The sequence below is a fragment of the Podarcis erhardii genome (assembly GCF_964252035.2).
Source record: "Podarcis erhardii genome assembly, chromosome: Z".
Taxonomy (NCBI): domain Eukaryota; kingdom Metazoa; phylum Chordata; class Lepidosauria; order Squamata; family Lacertidae; genus Podarcis; species Podarcis erhardii.
The window spans coordinates 21,442,305-21,466,189 of record NC_138504.1 but is presented as its reverse complement, the minus strand read 5'-3'; the positions used below and the strand labels follow the sequence as shown (position 1 = coordinate 21,466,189).

Here is a 23,885-nt window from a genome sequence, read left to right as displayed (position 1 = left end):
TGAGTGAGAAGGTGGTCTGAACAGAAGGAAAGGAGCTCTTATTATTTATTTAGACGTCTTTTTGTCCTCATTATATCCCACTTCTCCGCAAGTCTGTTTAATGCAACTTTCTCTTCTGAGCTGATATGTACCACTGGAAAATGAATAGGCAGAAGGGGGAAAGAAGTATTTTTGGGGAACTTTCAATCTTTGACTTGGGCCAGAATGCTAAAAAACAAAAAAACCACCCAACACCTTCCTCCTAGTAACTACATTGGGGGATATCTGATTTAAAGAAGTGATTAGTTTGTTTCCAACATCAAACTCCTCCATCCCCCACAAAACAAAACAAAACCAATCTCGACCTCACTAAGATTGGGGTAAGCACTCTGGAATATATGGTCAAGAATGAACATCAACATAAGAGGTGAAAACCCTGCACCACTATTTCAACACATAAGTTCACTACTTGGTGGGTAGTACTTTATATAAATATCACCATCTTCACAATTTATCACTATTCCTCCTACTCCTATGATGACAGACTTCAAAAATGTGAGATTCAGATTTTACTTTGTGACGAACTCATACAAGGCCAATGATTGAGAATATAGAAACTGAAAACTTCATATAGGAAAACGAATCACTTAGCCTTTATTGAATTTCTTCAGTCTTTCATACTTGGTAGATATAGAAAAATATCCTTAAGTGTAATAGACAAAAGGTAGCAAAGACAGTTAGCCCTTTATGCTAACCAATTTGACTTAATAGATACAAGTTTGTAACAAACAAATTCAATTTATTAATTAAAGTTTTGTGAAACTATATCCAGAAAACTTAGGAAACAAAAAAACAGTGACCATTTCTGGAATTATTAAAAAGTGTGCATTTCAGTGTGGATGCATTAACTTTAAAAAGGAAAAACATAGTAAGAAAAAGAAAAAAAAGATGCAGTTATACAAAATGGATACATTAGAAATACAATCTTTAACCAAAATAGGTGACTTAAAAACTATTCAATAACTGAAATACAATATTCATATTTTATTTTAAAGTGTGGACCAAATCAAACTTGGTAAACTATCTGTTGATAAGTTAAAAATTCTATGGCACAAATTTTCACAAAAAAGTTAAGGCAGCAACCAACAGTTTATATAAAAATAGCTGAGTAGGTTTCTAATGATGAAATAACCTTTGTTGTGTGATGGATTTTGTTAATACAAGATTATAAATATCCTTATATATATATACACACAAAAACAAGATCAATACAAATGGATGGAATCCATCTTTCAATAAACCAAGATCTTATGTCCTGGGTTGCAGTGGAGGTACTCAAGTTAAATATCTGTCATAATTCTTCTTGCTACACATACCATTTACAGGTCATAAAATTGCAATACAAATACTGAGTTTCATAAGAGAAATTCAGTTTTGAAATCACACTAAATTTACAAAACTTACCCAAACTGGTCCAACGGACGTTATGTTAAAGATATATTCACTTCAACTTCGTTGGCACATTTTAATAGTATACTATATATATATATATATATATATATATATATATATATATATGCATGCACAACAAAAAATACAGGAAAACCATCAGAAGCTTTCAAGATAAATTGAAGTCAAGTGTTATTACAGTAAACAAAAGAAAAAGAAATCGGGAGCTTTACAAGGGTAGCTTACGTACTGAGAATGCATTGACCATTTTGTGCTGGGACCACCTCCACAGCTGCTAGCAGCTTAACAATGAACAGAGTGAAGACTGTTCGCTCTAAACAGTTATACAGTATGCTCATTTTTTTTTATTTAAAAAATCCCAAATTTGTTTTGCATATAACTAGATACGGAGTGAACCAGTTAATAACAGACAGCGGGGTAGGGAAAGGACGTGAGAGCTTTTGCATTTGAATATTCACCAACTCATATAAAAATGACATTATATTTCTTTCAGCTGCAATCTCCTGCTTTCCATGTACTGTACGCATAAGCAGGAGATAGTCTTCTGGCGGCAAGATTACAACAACACAAGGAGCTGAAAGGGCAAGGAGCTAATACTTGAATCTCTTTCCCTTGATCTCCTTACCCCAGGAAAAAAGCATTTTCAACAGCTGGGAAGCACAGCGAATTGCTGACTCCTGCTCCTTTAGTTACTCAAAGCTTTGCTGCCTGCCTTCCATGCTGGGGGCAGCGGTGAGGAGGGCAGAGCAGACTTTCATTTCTGCACAGATGTGTCTCTTCCAAGCAAATGTTCAGTCAGCAGATTCCATGCACTCTCTGCAAGAGACACAGTGACACATTTGCCAACACATGTGCCCCCCCAATTTTGTTGTGTTACAGGATGTTGGATATAGGCGTGTCTGAATTGTGCGCCTTTAAAACCAACCACAAACCTTGGCATTAGGTCATTAGTTTCCTGCTATAGATAAAAGACAACCTTTGCAATGTCCGAGTCCCAATGAAATCAACTTAAGACCAAAGTCTTAAGGACCTCACTGTGGCATGTCTCGTTGATTTCAACAGGCCCGAAGCACACCCATCTTTTTCTCAATTGTCTTGGTGACTCTGACATACTGGGATCATAGCTGATCGCAAGCGCTTCATTTTCAAGTGCAGCCAGATAAAAGGCCAAAACCATAATACAGTCCAGCAAATGGAGGGCACATCACGCTCCCTCACTTGCTTAGAAAATATCATTAATTCATTCAACTGGTCAGTTCTTTTTAAACACCTGATCTAACTCCTACAAATGTTCTAGGTGGGGAAGAGAACTAAATGCACTATTTTAGGAGGCTGCTCTATGAATACCTATGAATATTATGCAGAGGAAAAGTAGATGAGAGCCATTAAAAAAATTGCAACCCCTTTTTTTTTCTTTTGAAACATGTCACTTTTATATCACATATGCTACCTTTGACAACAAATTAAGCTCCAACCTACACATTGACATGGGTGGGCAGAGGCTTTCTGTGTTTTTCATAAAGCGTCAATGAGTTCTGGTAGAACCACACTGGATTTTAAACTATTCTGTGCCCTCTTGGCTTTTTTTTTTAAAAAAGCTACAGGAATGTTGGGCGAGGCACAGCCAGTGCTGAGGGTGGGCTGGTTTGGGCCCAAGAGGTAGGCGGAGCCTATTGTACAGGCTAGAAAGGGGGAGCATTTAACAAGAGGAAAGACTCTTCAACTGAAGAAAACTCCTCTATATGGCAAGGGAGGTGACTAGGGAGGAAGAAGTTGCTTTTTACCTGTTTCCAAACCAATTGGCATCTCCAGCTAAGAGATTTCTATGGGGAAAGTAGCAGGAAGAGCTGGATAATTACAAAAGGTAGAGTTCGGTCTCATCGGAATTAACTCCAGCCACCTGCAACAAACACTGGAACAGCTACTCCAGGAGAAAGACGGAGGTTTGAGAAATACCTGCAGCTACCAGCTTATTTAGCATATCTGTTGCAGCTTTGAGGCACAATGCTGTGGGGAGCTTGTACAATTCTGTTCACCTCAATGGAAACATTCCCAGCAGTGCTTTGCCTTAACAATACAGTAATATTTCACGGTGGTTAAAACAAACAAACACAAACACACACACACACACACACCTGCCTATCAAAACAGCCATCAATTACCGTCATAGTGCTAACCATATTACCAAAAGAAAAAATCTGTAACAGCAGTTATCTGGCCAGTTGGCCAACCTGTGGCTCTCCAAATGTTGCTGGATTCCACCTCCCATCACCCCTAATCCTTGAACATGCTGGCTGAGGATGGAGGGAGTTGGAAGTCTCAGGTCAGCCACCCCAGATATAGGCAATGTTCAAAAAAAAGGCTGGTGTGTGTTAGGAAGTGACCATTGGCTGCAAGTCACTTATTGCCATAGGATGGGAAATGTCACATTATAGTCTGGCATGGCCTCTAAGCGATGTCATCTTGCAGAGGTAGCATGTAAAAAATGGCATGTGGTTTGCTTAAGTACTGGGTGGTTGTTGTTGTTTTAATGCATTAAACTGTTCCACATTCCAGGTGCAGCTAGGAGGCATTAAACTAGAATGTGCTGATTTGTCCAAGCTATTCTTGCTTTAGTCATCTGAATAAATCAGGATTTAAATTTATACCCCATCCATCCATAGTTAACATTAATTCATGAGCAGGGGAGGATTTTCCCAATGGTTCTCCAATGAAAATCAAACATTAATACCTTCTCTGTGAAAGCGCATAATACAATGCCAAATATCAAAAACTATTCCAGTAGTTGTAATAGTTACGCAACTCAACCCTCATATAAATACCATCTGGATGAAATAAGTTGGTTAGTGTGGTAAAGTCATTGGGTTCTTGCACATGGGGGACATCACCAAGGTAGAAAAGGTACCGTACACAGAAGTTAGTTCCCCAACTTACTCCCAGGTTAAGTGGGTACAGAATAGCATGTCTTTGTGGATTAGTCTTCACATAATGCAAGGATCTAAAAAGTGGGCCAAACTCAGATCAAAATAGGATGCAGGTGGCACAGCCAGAATGTTACCATTCTGGGTTGATTGAGAGAGAGGGATTGAGAGAGTGTGTCAGCCACTCCTGCAGCTGTACAGAAAAGAAAATTACAGCAGCTGCAAGTGCCCTTATCCCCTACACAAGCCGATTCCACCAAAATTCCATTTTATAGAATTGTTAAAAGGGAGTCCTGACTTCCCTTGTGTCTGATCACCTGGGTTCATGTTAAAGGTTCTAGTAAAAAGACAAGTCCTGAATAGAACCTGATGGGTGTGGTGCAGGGAACTTACAGCCCTCCAAGAGCTAACTGGACTACAACTCCCATCCTGCCCCTTGGACCATTGGCAGCGGCAAGGTGGGGTGGATGAGAGCTGGAGTCTAGCAGCATCTAGAGGGCCACAGGCTCTACCCATAATGTCTGCTCTACCGAATATACAGGCTAACGAATTCAAACAGGCTTATGATCCGCTGCAAACTAACCTGAGTGTAGAATGCTGGCACAGACAGTTAAATAAATAAAATAAATAGAAATAAATAAAAATGCATATTTGCATCACTTGAAGATTGCAAGACTCTATCAAACAGCTATTGCGGCTCAGTCACATCCATATAAAATACATTTTTGGGCTAAGTCAGGTCATACATTTCAGCTGCTGAAATTCCTGCATTGCAGGGGGTTGAACCAGATGACCCTTGGGTACCTTCCAACTCTAAGATTCCATGACATCAAGAAGTGCACAAGAATATGCAAACAAGGCCCCCAAGATGTTAAAATTAAAGTCTTGCAGAGTTATATTCAAATCCCACCCAAGCCGTTAAACACACTGGCTGTGTTGTGCGTGTAGAACTAGAAAAATGTCTTACTGTCAAGGGTTCTTGAGGGAAGGAATAGAGTTCCCTGGCACAAGGGAAGTGCATCAATAAATGATTGATAAAACAATAAAAATTGATGCAGGACTTTCCAGGACAATCACAAGGGACGTGCCTAAGCAGTATTCAAGTTCTCACATTTTACTTCTAGCCAAGTAAAATGTGAGTCCGCTTGGGGAAACCTGGGCACCTAAGTGGGAGGTAGTCAAAAGTACAGAAAACTAAATTTTTCATTGAAAGGTTAGCAAATTATGGGTTCTTCAGAGATATGCCTTGCCTTTCTACTCTCATCCATTCACTTGCATTCTACGATGACCAATAGAATGCTAGGGCAGAAAAAAGCAATTAACTGCCAAAACTCAACAGGTTGTAAACCAATGTTATCCATACTCAGAGCAGACCCATTGAAATAAATGGCTTTTGAGGGCCATTAATGGCAATGGCTCCGTTCCAAGTATGACTTAGTCAGATACAACCCAATAGCTATAGCGAGCAGTGCATTTGTGCTAAACTGAAGTAAGTGGAAGAAAAAGGTTTCCAGCATCAAGGTACTGTGCAGGTCCATTAGGTCTTGTATAGATCCTTTCCACAATATCTAATGGCACACAATCAAAATCTGTGCTCTCTGAAAGGACTTTGACTTGCATGACACAAAATAACTGCAGCGTTCGGCAATATGTGCCTGCTGTACTGCTTCTCCCATTTCCTTTTCCCCATTATTGTCCAAACATCCTCCTTTCTCTAACTGCCTCCGTCTTCCACATTGCTACCCACTACACTTCTGCCTCTTCCCTATCACTCCCACTCTCTTCATTTCTTTTTTAATTGAAAGTACTTTTCTGGTGGATTTTACTCCTCACAGCATAAGTTATGCCTGTGACATGATTACAGGAGGATGCAAGGGGTGGGGAGATATACAACATGGCCTTGGGAAGAGATTTAAAAGCTTCCTGAGAATCTCAACTTTCATTTTTAAGCAGCAGGTTTCTAGCCCTTATTGCTGCAAACAAAGCTGTGCTAAAAACACTCTGTGGGTAATGCCTCCTGAAATTACAGAACCCAGAGGGATGGCTGAATGAGGTTTCCAATGGGCATGGGGAAGTGGGGGTAGGGGCTTCAATGTCCTGAATACTTCCCTGCCCCTCCTCAGAATGAAGCAAATCAGAGTGATGCAGAAAAATAGCAAAAATAACAGAACTGTGTCAAATAAGAGAAATCAGGATATATCGTACAGGTCCAAGGAATACATCCTTTTTTGGCAAGGAATTTTGAATTCTTGGGTGCAGAACAGTATCCTATATATTTTTAGTGCGCAGTAAAAACATCTGTGATCATAGCCAAGTCGATTAGAACTATCATACAGAGAGGCAATACGTCATTTGCCTCCCCACCTTGGGACACAGAGCAATTGCCCTTGGATAAAAAGTCAAGTTGTAACACCTCTTCTCTCTTTGCCACTAAAATTGTCTTCTTGAGATGGGGTGGGGGGAGAGTTGTTTTTGTATTGAAGCTGTTTCCCTTTGCCATTTCAAGCAAGGACCAAAGCAGTTGAAAGGAGGGAGGGAGGGAGGGAGGGAGGGAGGGAGGGAGGGAGGGAGGGAGCAGAGCTACACGTTGAGGCTGTGATGGACAGAGTGAAGGAGGCTAGCAATGATGTGCAAGGTTACTTTGGGAGTAGGATAACAGCTCTTTCACACCAAGTTTTGTTACTGAATCAGAGAAATAATAAAATGTGTCTTTTTAAAAGAGAAACGGCATCCCAAAGAGCAAACCATACATCTTTCTTGGCAATTGGGGGGGGGGGGAGTATCTAACACTTTCAACATCCAATTAAAGATCTAACATATGCAACTGTAGATAAAAATTCTTGAAGTGGTTAAACAGACTCAGTCCTAAGAGCTGAGGGAAATAGTGACGTGTGTGTGTTGGGTATCTCAAAACTCATTATTTTGAACACTTGATGCACATCAAGATTTCGACCCACGCAACAGATACGGGTGACTAAAATGCATTTGTCATCGAGCTCAGTTCTGCATGCGCTTGTATTTGCCTAACAAGTTGAAATAAATGACTTCCAAGTCAGGAACATATTAAAAGTGTTTTTAAGTTACTGGTCTGTATGCCACAGCCAATTCACAAGTGAGTGTTGTTGTTGTTGGTATGGGGGGGGGGGGAATCTAGGCTAATTCATATTTGAATTGAGCAGCTGTTCCAAATAGCAATGCCAGGGAGTACTTCCACTGGGAACATCATTTATCAACAGTTCTCTCAGTCCTCAGGTTCCCAAGCTCTGTCTGTTGATTCTCAGTCTCAGCCAAGGAGAAGGCTTCCTTGTGAACTACAGAAGCATCTTCTGGGCAGCATTCAGCTGAGGCTTGGTCATATAAATAAGCTACAGAAGTCAAATGCAAGTTTTGGATCTGTGTACATGCTGTTCCTTTGTGACTTCTCCTGTGTTATTGCCACACACTCTCACTATGTACAATGGAAGAGAGTCTTGGGACTACTGGAAATTATTGCTTTTCCCAGCATTTGGGCATTCCTTAAAAAAAAAAAGCCAACTATTTTTGTTCAGGATTTCTATCTGCCACTATGCACAATATAATTTACTGAAATCAATTAAGATAGCTAGCTTTACTCTTCCAATAATTTTTCAGGCATTGGAGAAAGGTGGAGAAGAGAGAAGAAGCAATGATTTGCTGTTAGGTACACTTGCAAGCTTCTTTAGCTTGATCCCTTGTTTGGAATCACCATCATCGTTTTAGTGAGGGCCCAACTTTTATTCACTGATCTCCTGAAGGCCTTAATTTCCAGTGACCTGCTAACCTACCTGAGGAGGGGCAAGGGAGTGAAGGCATTGAACAGAACTAGTGGGCTAGATTAGGAAAGTATGGTTGAATTGTTGGCACAATTCACAACTTTTTCTCCATTTTACTTATTGCCCTGCTCAGAGGAGGGCTTTGTTACCGAAGCAGGTCAGTAATGAATAAAAAGGTACAATAACCAAGGAATAGATGCTAGAACCATAGTGTATTTTTCTCAAGTAGCTTTCACATTCACCAAAATAAAAAAACAAAAACAAAATTCTGAATTTGTGGCTACCACCTACCTCCCCCAGTTAACGAGGCTGCTAGTCTCCCCACCTCCACCTCCACCCCTACCCCCCACCTTCATATTCAAGGGTACTGGCCAACAAAATGCAATTTGTTCAAAACATACAGATTAGGCAAGTACATTGCATTGCATCAAAGATCACAAACTGTCCGAGGTGTTTTTCTCCGATGAAGACGACAAGCTGAACGAGGTATCATCAGGTTCCGGAAATGAATGATTGAAATCCATCTCTTCTAATTCTGGAGGCAAGTCTGCCAGAAGTGCCTGAATTAGAATACAAAATATAAATAAATGAGAAGCTGCAACAGCTTCTGGTGGAGTAGCAGTCCTGGTTACTTTCCTGCACCGTAGTTCGTATTTGACCCAACTCCTTGGAGGGGAAACAAGGAAAGCAACACTCCTTGGCAAAGAGAAAGGAGATCTCAGCAACTGCTTCATAGTGCTACCATTCTACAGAGCAACTGCTGGATGAAACCCTAAACAAGAGAACTGCACACTGCTAAGTTTTTTGCAGGGCCTCATTAGTTGTTCTCAATGGCTAATGTAAGCTGCCCAAATACTGTGGTATAAATTTATTAAATAAGCCTCTTAACAATTAGGTACAGTGGTGCCCCGCAAGACGAACGCCTCACAAGACGGAAAACCCGCTAGACGAAAGGGTTTTCCGTTTTGGAGGCGCTTCGCAAAACGAATTTCCCTATGGGCTTGCTTCGCAAGACGAAATGTCTTGCGAGTTCCTGCAGGTTTTTCCCCCTCCCCCCCTTTTCCTAAGCCGCTAAGCCGCTTATCAGCTGATCCGCTAAAAGCCGCTAAACCGCTAATAGCGCTAATCCGCTAAGCTGTCAATGGGCTTGCTTCGCAAGACGAAAAAACCGCTATACGAAGAGCCTCACGGAACGGATTAATTTCGTCTTGCGAGGCACCACTGTACTTTAATTGTTAGAAATATAATTCAATTGGATCATGCAGGCTTTACTATCTAAAAATGTTTTCAGAGGGGTAGCTGCACTCCTGCAGCTATTTTTCTATTTCTATTTTTCTAGAAAAAGAGGTGCCAAACAGCTCCCTTGTTCTCTTAGAATGGCAATGGCTCTCACCAGAGAGGTGCTGGAACTGAGTTCCGGTGAGTTCTGGCAAGTCCTGTTTCCAGCAAAGGCGACAAAGAGCTTTGCCTTAAACATGCTCATGGCATAAATAATTTAGTTCTGTTGGTGGAGCTTATTTCTAAATAACCGTATACAGTCGTACCTTGGAAGTTGAAAGGAATCAGTTCCGGAAGTCTGTTCGACTTCCAAAACATTCGGAAACCAAAACGCGGCTTCTGATTGGCTGCAGGAGCTTCTGATTGACTGTGGAAGCCCTGTCGGATGTTCAGCTTCCTAAAATAGTTGGCAAACCGGAACAGTCACTTCCAGGTTTGCGGCATCCGGAAGCCAAAATGTTTGAGAACTAAGCTTTTCGAAAACCAAGGTATGACTGTACAGAGGAGCAGACTGCATAGGTACCATAGTTCCTTTGAAATGAACCCTTATCATTATGCTTAGGTTTAGCCTGCCTGACTATAAAATATTTTTCATAACAAACAATTAAAAATTATTGCTCTCTCTCTCTTTTCTTCCCTGAGAGTATTCAGCTAGGGAGGAGCAGTGAGAAAGAGAGTTACATTTATAGCTTTTTATAACAATTTCTATTTCCTACCCCAACCAATAAAGTTTGCCCATGTGGGAGAACCACTGCACCTATCTTTCTGATATTTGGCAGGCTTCATTTACTCAGCAGGGGTGATCATGCCTGAAACTTGTACCCAATTCTGGCAGGAAAGAAAAAAGAAAGTGAGTTCAACAATTCCTTGCATAAAAAGCCTGGCATGGATCTGCCTGAAATTTTGAAAAGCATAATTCACTCTGGATGTGCTCTCTTGTCTGCAAATTTCATCCATCTATGTGAAAAGGGAAAAACAGTATAGAGGTTTGTAGGTTCTCAATTAGTCAATGGGAACAAAAATGAGCTTCATATTTACGGATCAGATTCAGACTCAAACAAAAAATTAAATCAGAATGGCACAGAGTGGATCTGAAGCAGACTGGACTGCTTCCAAGTGCTAGAGATACAAGGCAAAATTTGTGGTCGCTGCACACCTCTATAAAATAAGATCTTCTCGGCTGTTTACACTTTCGTCTTACCTGCTGCTGTTCTTTATCATCCATTTTGACAGCAAGTATCAAACGCCGAGTGAAAGCCTGTAGCTCAACATATTTCTTTTTTTCATGCTCCAGGTCTTCTTCAGCGAACCTTACTTCTTGGGTCTAAGCGGAGAGGGGGTGGGAATTACATATATATGCACAACTCCAAAGATCATCCTCGGAGTACAATGAACCAAATTGTTCCCTTTGTTAATCATATGCAGAGCAGACTCACTGAAATTAAAGGACTAACTCAGGCTATTCAGTTCCAAGTCAGATTGATATGAATAAAACCCCTAGCTGTTTCTTTGGTTTTTTTAAAAAAGAGATTATGTTGCAAATACATGGTAATAACTGAATGAAGTTCTACTTGAAAATCTGAAAGTATGCAAGGAACAGTATCAACAATGGGCAAAATCTAGAGAGAGAATGCTTAACAGATGTTCTCTACCTGAGGCTACCAAAGTGTCCAGTCTAATCAGGTCTGCTTGTGTTCAGGTTCCAAAACCCTGTACAGGTAAGTTGGGAACAGGTTACCACCCATGAGTGTAGAGGAGAAAGATCCCTCAGGATTGGTACCAAGTATCTTCTGCCTAGTGAACAGAGCTGTACTTCCAGCCTGCTTCAACCAAGGCTCCAAGTCAAACTACACCCCAGTTGTTTATTGCAGAGCACTTAATTTGGAGCAAGGGCCAGCATCACTGGGCACCTACCAAGGCACCACTGCCAATCAGTGGAGCTTTCTGGCTTTGCGGCTCCTTCTTGTGATTGCTGCTTGTCCACCTGCCCTCTCTGAATGCATGAGCAACAACAGAGAAGGAGCCCATCTCTGTCTCTATGGATAGATGGCACCAATCAGGCCCTGGAGGAGAGGCAAGAGCAGCAAGACTGGCAAGGAGCAGATACAGCCCACTCAAGGAGAAGACTAGTGATTGAGGGGCAGCAGCATTCAGAGTCTCAAGCCAGCAAGAACCAACTAGAATGGACTGTGGGGGTAAAGTCACCACCAGGTCAGACACTGCCCTGCACTCCATGATAACTGCAACTTTTACAACTGGAAGTGTGAATGGCCTTACACTAGGGAATGGTGATGAGAGCTCCAGCAAGTCCAGAGGAGTGAGGAGAAGCTAAGTTGATGGCCCTTTTTGCTCCCTGCAAATTGCCATTTCTCCTCTTCATTAGCCTGAAAACAGATTAGCCTGCAGTGCTTCCACCACCTTCCCACCTCCAGTTCTCTTATCACAGGGGAGTGATAAAAGGAGGACATTCCACAAGGCTCATTCAACAAACACTGCTGTGAGTACAACACTAGAAATATTGCACAGGTATCCACTGTGATTCCTCTTAAGAGGGCTTGATCAGGGCTCTCCCCTCCCCCCTTTGAAAGATGTGAGCTTTCCTAAATAAAAGGTGTGAAGAAAGACAGCACACAGAAAAACATTTCAGCAAGCATGAATGATTTCCCTTTTCTCATTTGTGAGGATGACTTGCAAATTAGAACTCCACAGTGTACTTTCTGAGCAAATATATTTTGAGGGCAGAGCAGTCGTGTGACAGGGGGAAGTTCAGCACTGGGCTATGAAAGGATTGATTGTTACATTCCTCATTTAATACAACAACAGGGGGGAAATATAAAAAGGGAACATTTTAAAACAAAGAACAGATCAAATTTGGACAAGTAAAGTATGTCAAGAGCATACATTTGTCTTGTTTACACATACAGCCAAGTAGTTGCAGCACATCTGATTAATACCCTTAAGAACATTCTCACCAAAGGTTTTCCACAGTGGCTAGTAAGATGTCCATAATCAGGACCTGAAACACACACACACACACCCACACACACACACACCAAGCAAATGGCATTCAGAGGTATTATGCCAAAAAATGTCTCCTGCGCTTTTTTGACAATTCTCTATCAACTAATGATTGATGAAATTGCATTAGAATATTATTAAAGGGGACTGAAAATGTCAGCGAAATTTTTTTATGTGTCAGGTGGAGGGTTTTTGTTGTCTTTACTTTTATGGTGTCCAAGTGGTGGTCTGAGTTCCCTTCTTCCCATCTATGGGTCATCTCTTTGATGATCTGTATGCATTCTTCAACTTTCCTGGGTGACTGCATTTTATGAAAGTCCCGTAATGTTCTCAGTTTGCTTTCCTGTAAGTACATGAAGCTGGGGAGGCTGCCTACCGTCTACCTGACAGCTGTTCACTGTTCTGTTTTTAAATGAAGTCTTTTTACTTTTTAAAGAAATCAGTGTGGAGTTAGTTTTTAATACCAAAAGGAAGAACTTCCCTTAAAAATGAAAGCAGTGGATGCCTTATTGGCGTCCCATACTGCAATGTAAATATGTCATGAGGTTAACTTCTCCCACAGGGCTTTTTCAGGCAACTGGAGAGGCTGCAGAAATATTTAATGAAAAGGAAAAATCCACGTATACTATCCACGACCACCTTGCTGCAATAAAGTAAGTTCAATGCTGTAGATATTGAAATTATAAAGAAATCCTAAATTTCCCAAGAGGCAGAAAAATAGGAGTCCCTATCACAGAGGATGAAAACTTTCGTCAAGCTGGAGGACAGGTTTCTGTACAGCATTCTGATTCAGTGGCAAACATCCCATGAATATGGGGGTTCCATACAGACATCACATGATATATTGACAGGGAGGGATCTTCCCACATCCCTCCAGCTTCCCATTCTTTGCTATGGAGTATTTAAATACCATACGATATTCAGTGAAGAAAGACTGTAATTTGGTAGATTGGTTTGCTGTTGTTATTTTATTCCACAATTATGCACTGCTTTGTCTTTGACAAAAAATTCAATAAAACTTTGTTTAAGACATCAGAACAAATACCTGATGACAGACCTAGTCTCTATGAATTTGTCTACTCTCCTTTTAAAGCCACCTACATGAGTGGCCATCAATGTAGCGGTGGATTCCATGTATTAATTTTGCATTGGGTTAAGAATATTCTGAAGGTTACAAGCCTGATGCTTGTTATCCTTGTTTGAATGGCAATGACTTTTTCAAGTTCAAATAAAGGATGGTGTTAACTACCCTTATAGCCCAGTCCTACAGATGCCTGCAAACGGCTGTTACCTCAGCCACCTTTTAACTAGTGATGCCAAGCAAGTCAGCATCCTGAATTGGCATACTGTGGTTTGCTCTGGGTTGAGGACTTCAGAATCACAGAACTGTAGCGTCAGAAAGGACCACAAGGGTCATCTATAGTCTAACCCCCTGCAATGCAGGAATATTTCGCCCAATGTGGGGCTCGAACCCCCAAACTCTGAGATTAAGAGCCTCATGCTCTATCAACTAAGCTATCCCTTATGAACTTAGCACTTTCATTTCTGATTAACTACTAGTACACAATGCAGCGACACTGAACTTGTGCAAAAAACAGTTGGTGGTGGTTCACAGTCCTAAATGAAACGGATAGAAATGTCTTAAGTCCTTCATTGTAGCCATTACACTAGCCTTTTCAACAACAAATAAAAACACTCATCCTATTCCAGGGCACATCTGAATCATGCGAAGCGTAACCACAGTATGACTTCTAACATCACAGAAATGCAAGGCTGCAACACCAGATCCCATTTGGTAGTTGCCTTGCAGGGCAGACAACAGGAATGGGCAAAACAAATTCTGAAACACGCTTAAGTTTTACTTGATATGCTGAGTTCATTCCGGTGGGGAAACCACTGGAAACATATTGCTCTGAATTGAAAGAGCTATTTCAGCTCATGGCCTTTAACTATTAGAGGTTTCCCCATGACCCCTAAGCACTGTAAGGCACCTTTGAAGGCCTGAGGGATGCTGATGTCCATAACTTTTATTACAATAAAAGTTATTCTACTGTAATAAAATATTTATTTATACTTATTTCAAGAATCAAAATTGAATGAAAGCCATTTTAACTGTCAAACAACTTTTTAAAAAACTGTATCTGCTGTAGGGGTTCCAATGAATTCTTTTTGAAGTCCTAACTGGAAATAAAGTTAATCATCAATTTCAAAGTGACTCCAGATTAGAAATTTTAAAATATTGGCATTGAATTTTAAAAAGCTAATAGGGCTCATTAGACCTGATAACACTAACTGAAATTTCTCTCTGGGCTATGAGGAAGCCTGACAAAAAAACAAAGACAAATCAGAAAGCAAAAAATGCCCTAATGAAATACTGAGCTCATCCTAAATAATGGGAGGGGGTCCAGTGTACCCCAATAGTATTAACACATTTTAAAAACAAAAACAGCAAATAATGAATCAGTGTTGCAGTTTTAACCCCTACAGAGCTTTGTAGGGAATATGCTGATTTTTTAATTTTATTTTTATTTTACAAAACCAGAAAACCCTACTCCAGAGCTCTTGAAATGGTATAACCACAAAAAAATTGGGGGAAAGGGAAATTGTTTTCCTTACCCTAGTTTAAGAAGCTGCTAGAGATCAAACAGACTCCAGTTAGCATAGATGTTTGCTAGTTTTCGTTTAGCAGTAAAGCAAACAGCAATAGCTTCACAAGTTAAATATTTTTTGTTTTTTGTTTTTGTTTAAAAAAGAGAAGGGTGGGCTGGGGGCAGCGATAAACCACCACTGGACAACTGGCCCCTTAACTGAGAACAACAGGCAGTACAAAGTGGCTTTCAAAACAGCTGTCGTGGGGTCCACAGAAAGCTTGGGGGGTGTTAAAAAGCTTATCCAATTTCTTACTGGCTAAAAAAGCTTGTTGGGAACCTATGAAAGCAAACATGCATATTTATGCAAATGGACTATGTGACCAAGAAGCCCACATGTCAAAACATAATTCAAAAAATCAACAAACAGGGTTTTGTAGGACATACTGTCACAACAAGACATTCAGTATTGTGACAAGTGACATTAAGAAAAGGTCATTTCCACATACACACACACATTCATTCATTCAGCACTGCTCTTATCCTGAAGGCAGAGTCCAGAAATTAGTGCATGGACATCAATTATGCACACGTTGTGCGTACTTTAAAGACATTACTCATTTCACTGTAGGTAAAGTTCTAGTAAAAAATACATATTTTATTCTAACACCAACTGAAATTTGTTTGAGGGCGTCTGAATTGAAAGTAAGCCACCCCCAATTCTTATGTACACATGTAACCTTTCGCAATTTTGGCAAAAAACAGTTGTCACGGTTTCCAAATGCTTTTGCTCATATAGCATCAAAAGCAAATGTTCAGCTGTAATCTGCAAGCTGCTGAAATTGGAACAGCCGTCTGTCTTCAAAGCAATCAGCAACTTCTTCCTAAACATTGGGTCTTGCGCCATCTGCCTGCGAGCATGCAATAATATCCCCACAAACTTCAATTCATCCTCATGACATTGAACTGTTTTAGTTGGCAATATTCCCCTTCCTCATCACTCACCCACCCTCAAGTTCCTGCACGCTGTACGTTTTAGGATAGAGACATTAAGCAGAAATGGGTTGCCTCAAAAGGTTAATGGGTCACACAGTTTGGCAATAACGGAACAGCAGAATTGTTGTATTGTGTGACTGAAATAAATTCCTTATCTCTCTCCCTTCCGTTACCAGCTCACCAGTGTTAAGGCAAAAATGAAAATAGATTAGTTTTCATTTTGCAGAATGTCCCATGTATAATGGGTTGTGTCCTACTCAGAGTAAATGTTAAGTTAGTCATGTCCATTAATTCCAATGGGTCTACTCTGACATTGGATACATTAAAAATAGGTTGTTCCATATAGTGCCTAAGTTTATGATATATTATAAACTTATTTTAAACTTTATATAAGTTTATAATTAACTGTATTTTAGTTGGCTCATCAATTCCTATGTTAGTTTTTTCAGTTACCCCAAAGAAAGCTGCCTTCAACTGAAGAATGTTGGGCTTTCAATATTTTGTAAAAAAAAAAAAACTGTTATCATTTAAGAGTTTGATTTTTTAAGGTAACATTTGATGTCTTGTGTCTTTCTTTGCTTCTTTTGAATTTCTTCCAAACTAATTCTGTCCTTTCAGGCTCCTATTTCGATTCCTTGAACAAAGCCTGCACTTTGGGTTTAAGCTGATTAATCACCTTTCTATTTGTATACAAATGTTAGCTGTTTTCTACAGGAGTTACTTACTTTGAATTCCAGAAGACAATTCAATTGTTCTATTTCACTTATCATACCATCTTCTTCATCGTCTATGATTTGTATTGTCTGAAAAGGCAAATGGTGCTTTTCATTTTGAAATCAAAAAGGTACTGACATACGATTAGAACATCAGATGCCCCTGCATCTTTTTGGTTGTTTTTAACCAATTGAGAGGTTTTCAGGATGTGTGACTCTGTGCACATCATAGTTCCTGCATTTGCATAAAAGAGCCTTGAATATAGAACCTACCAGAAAAACAATGGAAAAAACTGTGGCCCTTCATACATCAGCCCATCAGAGTAACTGGATTTAATCAAACTATTAAGTTTTAGGAAACATCCGTACCCCATTAGTGTCAGTTAGAGTAGCCTGGTCTTCTCTTCCGTGGCCAGTGTCTTCATTCTGAAGAACTTCACTTTGTTCTTCTACAGAAATGAAACAAAATATGTGTTTCTAGAATAAGCTCCTGAATTCATAAGGTGTTATGCAATTCACACCTTACAGAGAAAAAAAAATGCTGCCCATTTCATACACACCATACTTTTTTCCAGCATTGAATTAAACCTGGAAGCTTATAGTAATGATCCATTCTCCAAATACAACCTCTGCTGCCTATTAATTTACACAATCAGAAGAAATAACCTTTAGTTAACATAGAGGTTCTGGACTATTAAGTAGTCATATTCTGAAGCTAACATTGTTAGAAACCGTAATAATCTTACAATCTATAGTCCAGCTATAAGGATCACTATGCCATCACCATGGGATGGCAAACGAATTTCTTTTTGAGGATTATCTGCATCAAAGCACATTATTCAATCCAAAACAGTAACCAAGTTCCACCAAAATTCAAGTACACAAGACAGCTAAAACAGTGAATACTGAGTGGCAGATCCATTGTATGTCCTAGAGTCCCATTGGTGTCTCTTTAAGTTAGGGGTGAGGAATCTTTTTCAACTCAAGGGCTGTATTCTGCCATGGACAACCTTCCAGGGCTGTGTGCCAGGTATGGATGGGGTCAGAGGTAAAAGGGGCAGGGCAATGGACATATTTACAGTGGGCTACACTCCAGTCACACAAAGATTTCTATACATACACATATTTCAGGCATATTAAAGGACACGTTAAGGCAAGGTAAGAATACTTGACCTTTGTGCAGGGATGGCAAGGTTGTGGCCTAGAGAGAGCTCCAAGGGCCTGACAGTAAGGCCTGGAGGTCCGCATTTGGCCCATGGGCCAGCGGTTCCTCTCTGATTGGACAAGTTTTGAGCTGTGTGTGTGTGTGGATAATAACCAAGCCTCTTTTTATTCTGCTCCTAAGAAATTCTGTATTTATCCTGCAGTTGTGTGGGGTATTGATTACAATCATCTTCTTCCTGCCTCTCCCTGGCAGTTCCATCTCATAAGTGTCAGAGTGCCAGACCCAATTAATATTAAGGCAGCTTTTCACTTGAATTGCAGTGTGTTCTGACTATTTCTCTACTGTCCTGTTGGAGGAGTTGATTCCTTCACCCCAAGGCAGAGAAGATCTGCAGACTTTGTTAACTTACTTGGCTTTCAGTCATCTTCAACCAATTCTATGTTATCTTACTCTTTTTATAATTGAAATTCTGACAAACCCATCACAAGTTTGCTCCCAACAGTTCTCAGGTTCTTCAGCCACTTTCTCAGCAAGTTGTTCAAACAAAATGATAAGATCAAGACTGGCATACAAATCTGCAAATGTGTCTATTTTTTTTTATTTTTTTTTGAAGTTCAGAAGCCAAAGTCTTTGTTGGGTTTGCTCTAGTCAGAAACACCAGGAGCAATTAGCTGAACTTGTAAAGCTAGTGAAATGTGCAACTGCAAGTTCACTCCTAACTAAGTTGTTGGTTCTTCCGTTTTGTAACACTGCATCAAAAGCAATGCTGTTGTGGCTCTACCACCTGCTATGTAGTCAAGTTTGAATTACAGTTGCCATTTCACTTGGGCAAGGAACTGGCTTTTTGTTAAGGGGTCACTGTCATACCCCTTTCCTCCTGAAAGGCCAGCCACCCTATTACACAGCTGGCCCTGCCTGTTGCTCAACTGATTAATGGGAGATGTTCAAAAATACTGATACTGATCACCACCCTGACTGGGACTGGTTTCCACACTAGGGATGGGGCTTGAAGAGGCAGACATTTTCTAGACATCTTCCCATGTGGCAGGCACTTTGATGCCTCTTCCTTGAGTAGAACTAATATCTTGAGGTGGGATGGGGGAAAGCCACCTACACAAACCACGCTGCAGTTACCAGTGCTTTTCTTCTAGGAAAAAAAGGTTCCAGTATTGTGTACCCTTGAGTAACCCCAGGAAAAAAGCACTGGCAGTTACCATTCTTAATCACACCCTCAAAAATCTGGAACAAACTACTGAGGATGTACAGAAGCTACCAAGCAGCTAGCTTTATCCTACATCCTCATGGCAACAACAATGTATTCAATCCAGAGAGGTGGCTGAACAATCCTCTCTGACCCTGAGGGACAAACCACATTCACTGTGACTCGAAGATCCAGCTCTCACTCCCTGACATGTGGTTTTTGTAAATGTGTACAATGGCACTTCCACATGCAATATGAGCCTCATTTCAACTGAGCACATGCTTTCTTCTAGCAAATCCTGCTTTCTCCACTTCTAACTTTCAGCTGTGTCTTCAGTTGGCAAAGTGTTATAGCTCAGTGGTATGCCCAGTAGCAGTCAGAGGTGTAAGCAAAGGCAAGGAGCCATTTTGCACTTGGCTTCCGAATGGCAAGCATCACTGAGGCAGGAGCACGGCAAGGGGAGCAGAATGCAGCACATGCAAGCAGTGAAGTCAATCCAACACTTCTGCCATCATCCCCACCGAACAACAGGCTCTCTATGCCTCATCCATCCCCCACACAGCAAGCAGCAGCAGTGCTTGCTAACTGCAAGTCAGGTACGCAACACCACCCTGCCTTCACTGCCCAACTGACTACTACAAGGTATGCCGTTTGCTTTGTGTGCAAAAGGTCCCAAGTTCAATCCCGGGCATCTCCAGGTGGGACTGGGAAAGACCCTATCTGAAACTCTGGAGAGCTGCTGCCAGTAAACATAGCCAATGAGGTAGGTGGGGGGCCAATGGTCTGACATTTTATAAGGCTGCTTCCTTATCTTTTGAGGATTTCCCAGGGCTAAAGGAAAACTTTGTAATCCTGAACATATTTAGATTTAGCCCCAAGTAAATGCATTTAGGATCCAAATGCTAGTTACTTCCTGGGAGTAGCTTTGGAATAAAGGGAGGCAACATTCAGGCAACATTCAGACTATTAGGTTAAGATTGAACAGAAATAACAATATAATACTAGTGACAAGTTTGAATACCTTGTGAGCTTCCTTCTGATAAACATATTGAAACTTCATCATTCCTGTCATTATCATCTCCAACATCTGTCGAAGCATCATCTTCTGGAATGGTTATTGATCTACTGCTGGAATCAGATTGATTGGGGAAAAGAGCAGGGCCACCTAGAGGAGGGAGGACTTCAATTCCCATTAGACGATATTTTCGTCTTCGATTCCCAATCCAAGTCTTGTAATGAGAAGCAGACATGGAGAACATCAGAAGTTGTAACTAATTCTGTATAATAGTATAACTTTGTGTTAATGGAAATGTTACTTCTGTATGCACGCTACTGCATTTCTTTGTAGCTTTTTTAAATAAAAAAATCATTAAAAATTATACTAAAAGAAGTTATAATTGATTCAGAAGTTGGAATGTAAAGGAGGAAAGCCCTGAGATCTCCAAGTCTAGGAGACCACAATTTCCCTGCATAAAGCAACTGGAAACAGTCTGCCTACTGTTTTCCTGGTGCTAAAGAACAGGCAGAGGTTCCCCAAAGATACAAGCAGCAGCAAGAGTCCGAATTGGAGCATATGGCCCTAGTGTGGTGTCAACTCTACTGGCTCCCCATTTACTTCTGGGCCCAATTCGAAGTGCAGATATTGACCTTTAAAGCCCTAAGTAGCCTGGAAATAGGATATTTTAAGAGGAGTGGGGAACTGATAGCCTTCCAGTTGGTGGGATGCAATTTCCATCATCCCTGACCATTGGCTATGCTGCCTGGGACTGATGGCATTTCAAGCCAACATAATCTAGAGGGCCTCAAATTCCACATTCGTCTTAAGGACTGCCTCCTTCCACAGGAACCTACATGCTCTGATAGATCTTCAGCTGAGGTCCTGGATCCATGTCCCTGTTATCTGATATGCTCAAAAATGATAATGCAGAGATGGAAAAAGTTCAGAAAAGGGCAACCAAAATAATCAAGGAGATGGAGCAACTCCCCTATGAGGAAAGGCTGCAGAGTTGGGACCTTTTGGAGAAAAGGCAAGTAAGAGAGGCAAGTGATAGAAGTTTATAAAATAATGGCTGGCATGGAGAGAGAGGACAGAGAAAAGCTTTTTCTCCATCACTTGTAACATTAGAACTTATGGACATCCAATGAAGCTAAACGGAAGATTTGTGAAAGATAAAGAAAGTACTTCTTCACAAGATACATATAAAGTATGGGACTCACTCCCACAGTGACGGCCACCAACCTATACGGCTTTAGAAAATAATTTGACAAATTCATGGCAATCAATGGCTACTGGCTATGATGGCTATTATCTTTCTCCACAGTTGGAGGTAGTAATGCTTCTGAATATCAGTTGCTGGAAACCATGGTAGGAAAAAGTAATCTTGTGCTCAGGTCCTGCTTGAGGACTGGGTTGGTCCATAGGCATCGGCTGGCCACTATGAGAAGATGATGCTGGACTATATCGGCCATTAGCTTGATACAATAGGCTCTTCTTATGTTCTTATAAAGTAGGGCTGGCGAGTATGTGGGATAAGGTCTTTCTGAAAACCACATTTAGGCTTTGGAACTCTCTTTCCCTGGGTGTTTGCTTGGTCCTTCACCCCATCTCTTATAAAGACCCCTCTTGGGGGCCTTTTGGGGAGTATATAGCATCACAATACTATTGTGTCCTTGTTGGTTGCTTGCCAGCCACTTAGATGGCCAATGATATAGACCTCATCAAAATGTTTCCATGAGATGGCCAATTCTCTGCATGGTTACAGCCAATCAACATACACAGCTGCATCTCATGGTACAGAACCGGGGCACTGCAAGTGGGGGAGTTGTATCTCTAAAAGTTCTTCCTCTCACAATCTCCTTGCTCTTTTCTTGCATGACAGAATGGCACTAATAAAAATATATAGCACCTGTTCTCTTTTAAATATTTAACCTCAGTAGACCAACAATTTAAAAGCTATGCTTTATTTAGTGGTGTTTCCACTTTTAGAAATGGTGGACTATGTTGTGGCATTACTGCACCCTCAACAGATCAGTGAAATACTAAGTCAAAAACACAAGGGCTCATGAATTGCTCCTTTAGCTGGAAAGTCAACAGCTTCAACAAATCAAAGTTGTTTTGTATGTTTTTAAAACAAAACAGTACAAAACCCAATATGCTTGAATTAATTGTTGATTACATTAAACTGAACTGGCCAGAGACCTACTTAGTCTTTTTGAAAAGATAGTATTTCCATTATGGCAATGTTTAATTGAGCTCTTGCAGAATGAAAAGGAAGTGGTGGGGGTGGTGAACTACAAATAAAACATTGCTAAAGAAGCACCTTAGTCCTGGGGAGGAAAGTATGTAGAATTTAGGTATAAAGAGGCAGAAAAAAAGAACTGACATTATGTCTCTCTTCTCACAAATTCACTATGGCTGAAACAGTTGGTTAGAAATTCTCTGTCCAGAAAATTTTTGCCTCCTTCCTAGATAGCTGTGCAGCAAAGGGCTTCAGAATGAGAGCCTAGTAACTGCACTGGTATTTCCACCCTAGCCTAACAATGCCTAACTCTGGAGCTCTTGTTGGGGCCAAATGGCTCATTAACTACTTTCTCCTTTCTACCCTACCATCCTCACCACCCTGCCTAGACCCTAGATCTATCCATGTGATGCTTCTGCAAGTCAGCTGAGAATCTGGCCAGATCACACAAGGCTCCTGTATGTTGGCTACCACATTCCTACATCATAGTTGCTTTTCAGGTCACCGTCCTCAGCCCTCTAAAGCACATTAGTTATTATAGCATAGTTTCCATGAAGCTGAAGTAACCTTCCAGGTCTGCAAGGGGTATCTTGGAAGATGAATCACATTTCTTTTTTTTTTTTGATAGTTACAAGCTTGGTGGATCAGGGGAATTCTGTGGACATAGTGTATCTGGATTTCAGTAAGGCTTTTGACAAAGTCCCCCATGATATTTTTGAAGAAAAGATGGTAAAATATGGACTGGATGACGTAACAGTTAGATGGATTTGTAATTGGCTGACTAACCAAACCCAAAGAGTGCTCACTAATGGTTCCTTGTGATCCTGGAAAAAAGTGACAAGAGGGGTGCCGTGGGGTTCTGTTCTGGGTCCGTTGTTCAACATCTTTATAAAAGACTTGGATGAAGTAATTGAGGGGATGCTCATCAAATGTGCAAATTACACAAAACTGGGAGAGGTAGCCTATGCTGTGGAAGACAGAATTGAGATTCCAGATGACCTCAACAGATTGGAATAACGGCTAAAAACTTTAAAAACTAAAGAGAGAGAATTTCAATGGAGGAAATTTCAGGTTCTACACTTAGGCAGGAAGAACCAGCTGCAGAAATATAAAATGAGAACCACCTGGATTGCCAGTAGTACATGTGAAAACGATATAGGGTAGACCACATGCTTAATGAATCAAAAGATGTAGTAGCTAAAAAGAAGGCTGCATTAAAAAAAAGTATAGTGTCCAGATCACATCTGGAGTCCTGTGTCGTCTTGAGCACCACAGTTTAAGAAGGATATTGACAAGAGGGTATGTGTGCAGAGGAGGGCAACCAAGATGATCAAGGGTCTGGAAACTAAACCTTATGAGGAACGATTGAGACGACTGCATGTGTTTAGCCTGGTAAAGAGGAGACCAAGAGGAGACATGATATCCATCTTATAATATCTCAAGGACTCCTGCATGGAGGATGGAGCCAGCTTGTTTTCTTCTGCTCTGGAGGGTAAGACCTTAACCAGTAGCTTCAAGTTATGAAA

General features: G+C 40.8%; 1 protein-coding gene and 1 long non-coding RNA gene across 10 annotated transcripts in view; one reads left to right on the top strand and one right to left on the bottom strand.

Annotated features, from left to right (window-relative positions):
• The first annotated feature begins 433 nt into the window (after positions 1-433).
• Positions 434-7,140, top strand: LOC309334060. Its single transcript, XR_014152819.1, has 2 exons — positions 434-6,890; positions 6,926-7,140. It is a non-coding gene; the product is annotated as an uncharacterized lncRNA (long non-coding RNA).
• Positions 7,141-8,376: 1,236 nt separating this feature from the next.
• The window catches only part of HDX (highly divergent homeobox), a 44,451-nt gene continuing 28,942 nt past the window's right edge, over positions 8,377-23,885 (bottom strand). For 8 of the 9 annotated variants that reach the window (XM_081848014.1, XM_081848018.1, XM_081848016.1 and 5 more), the window contains 5 exons: positions 20,142-20,349; positions 17,124-17,203; positions 16,767-16,844; positions 10,641-10,763; positions 8,377-8,721 (listed from right to left, as the gene is read on the bottom strand). In XM_081848014.1, coding sequence (XP_081704140.1) covers positions 8,596-8,721; positions 10,641-10,763; positions 16,767-16,844; positions 17,124-17,203; positions 20,142-20,349 — 615 coding nt within the window. In that variant the 3' untranslated portion in view covers positions 8,377-8,595. The remainder of the gene's footprint in view (positions 8,722-10,640; positions 10,764-16,766; positions 16,845-17,123; positions 17,204-20,141; positions 20,350-23,885) is intronic. The other variant, XM_081848013.1, reaches the window with a different exon arrangement.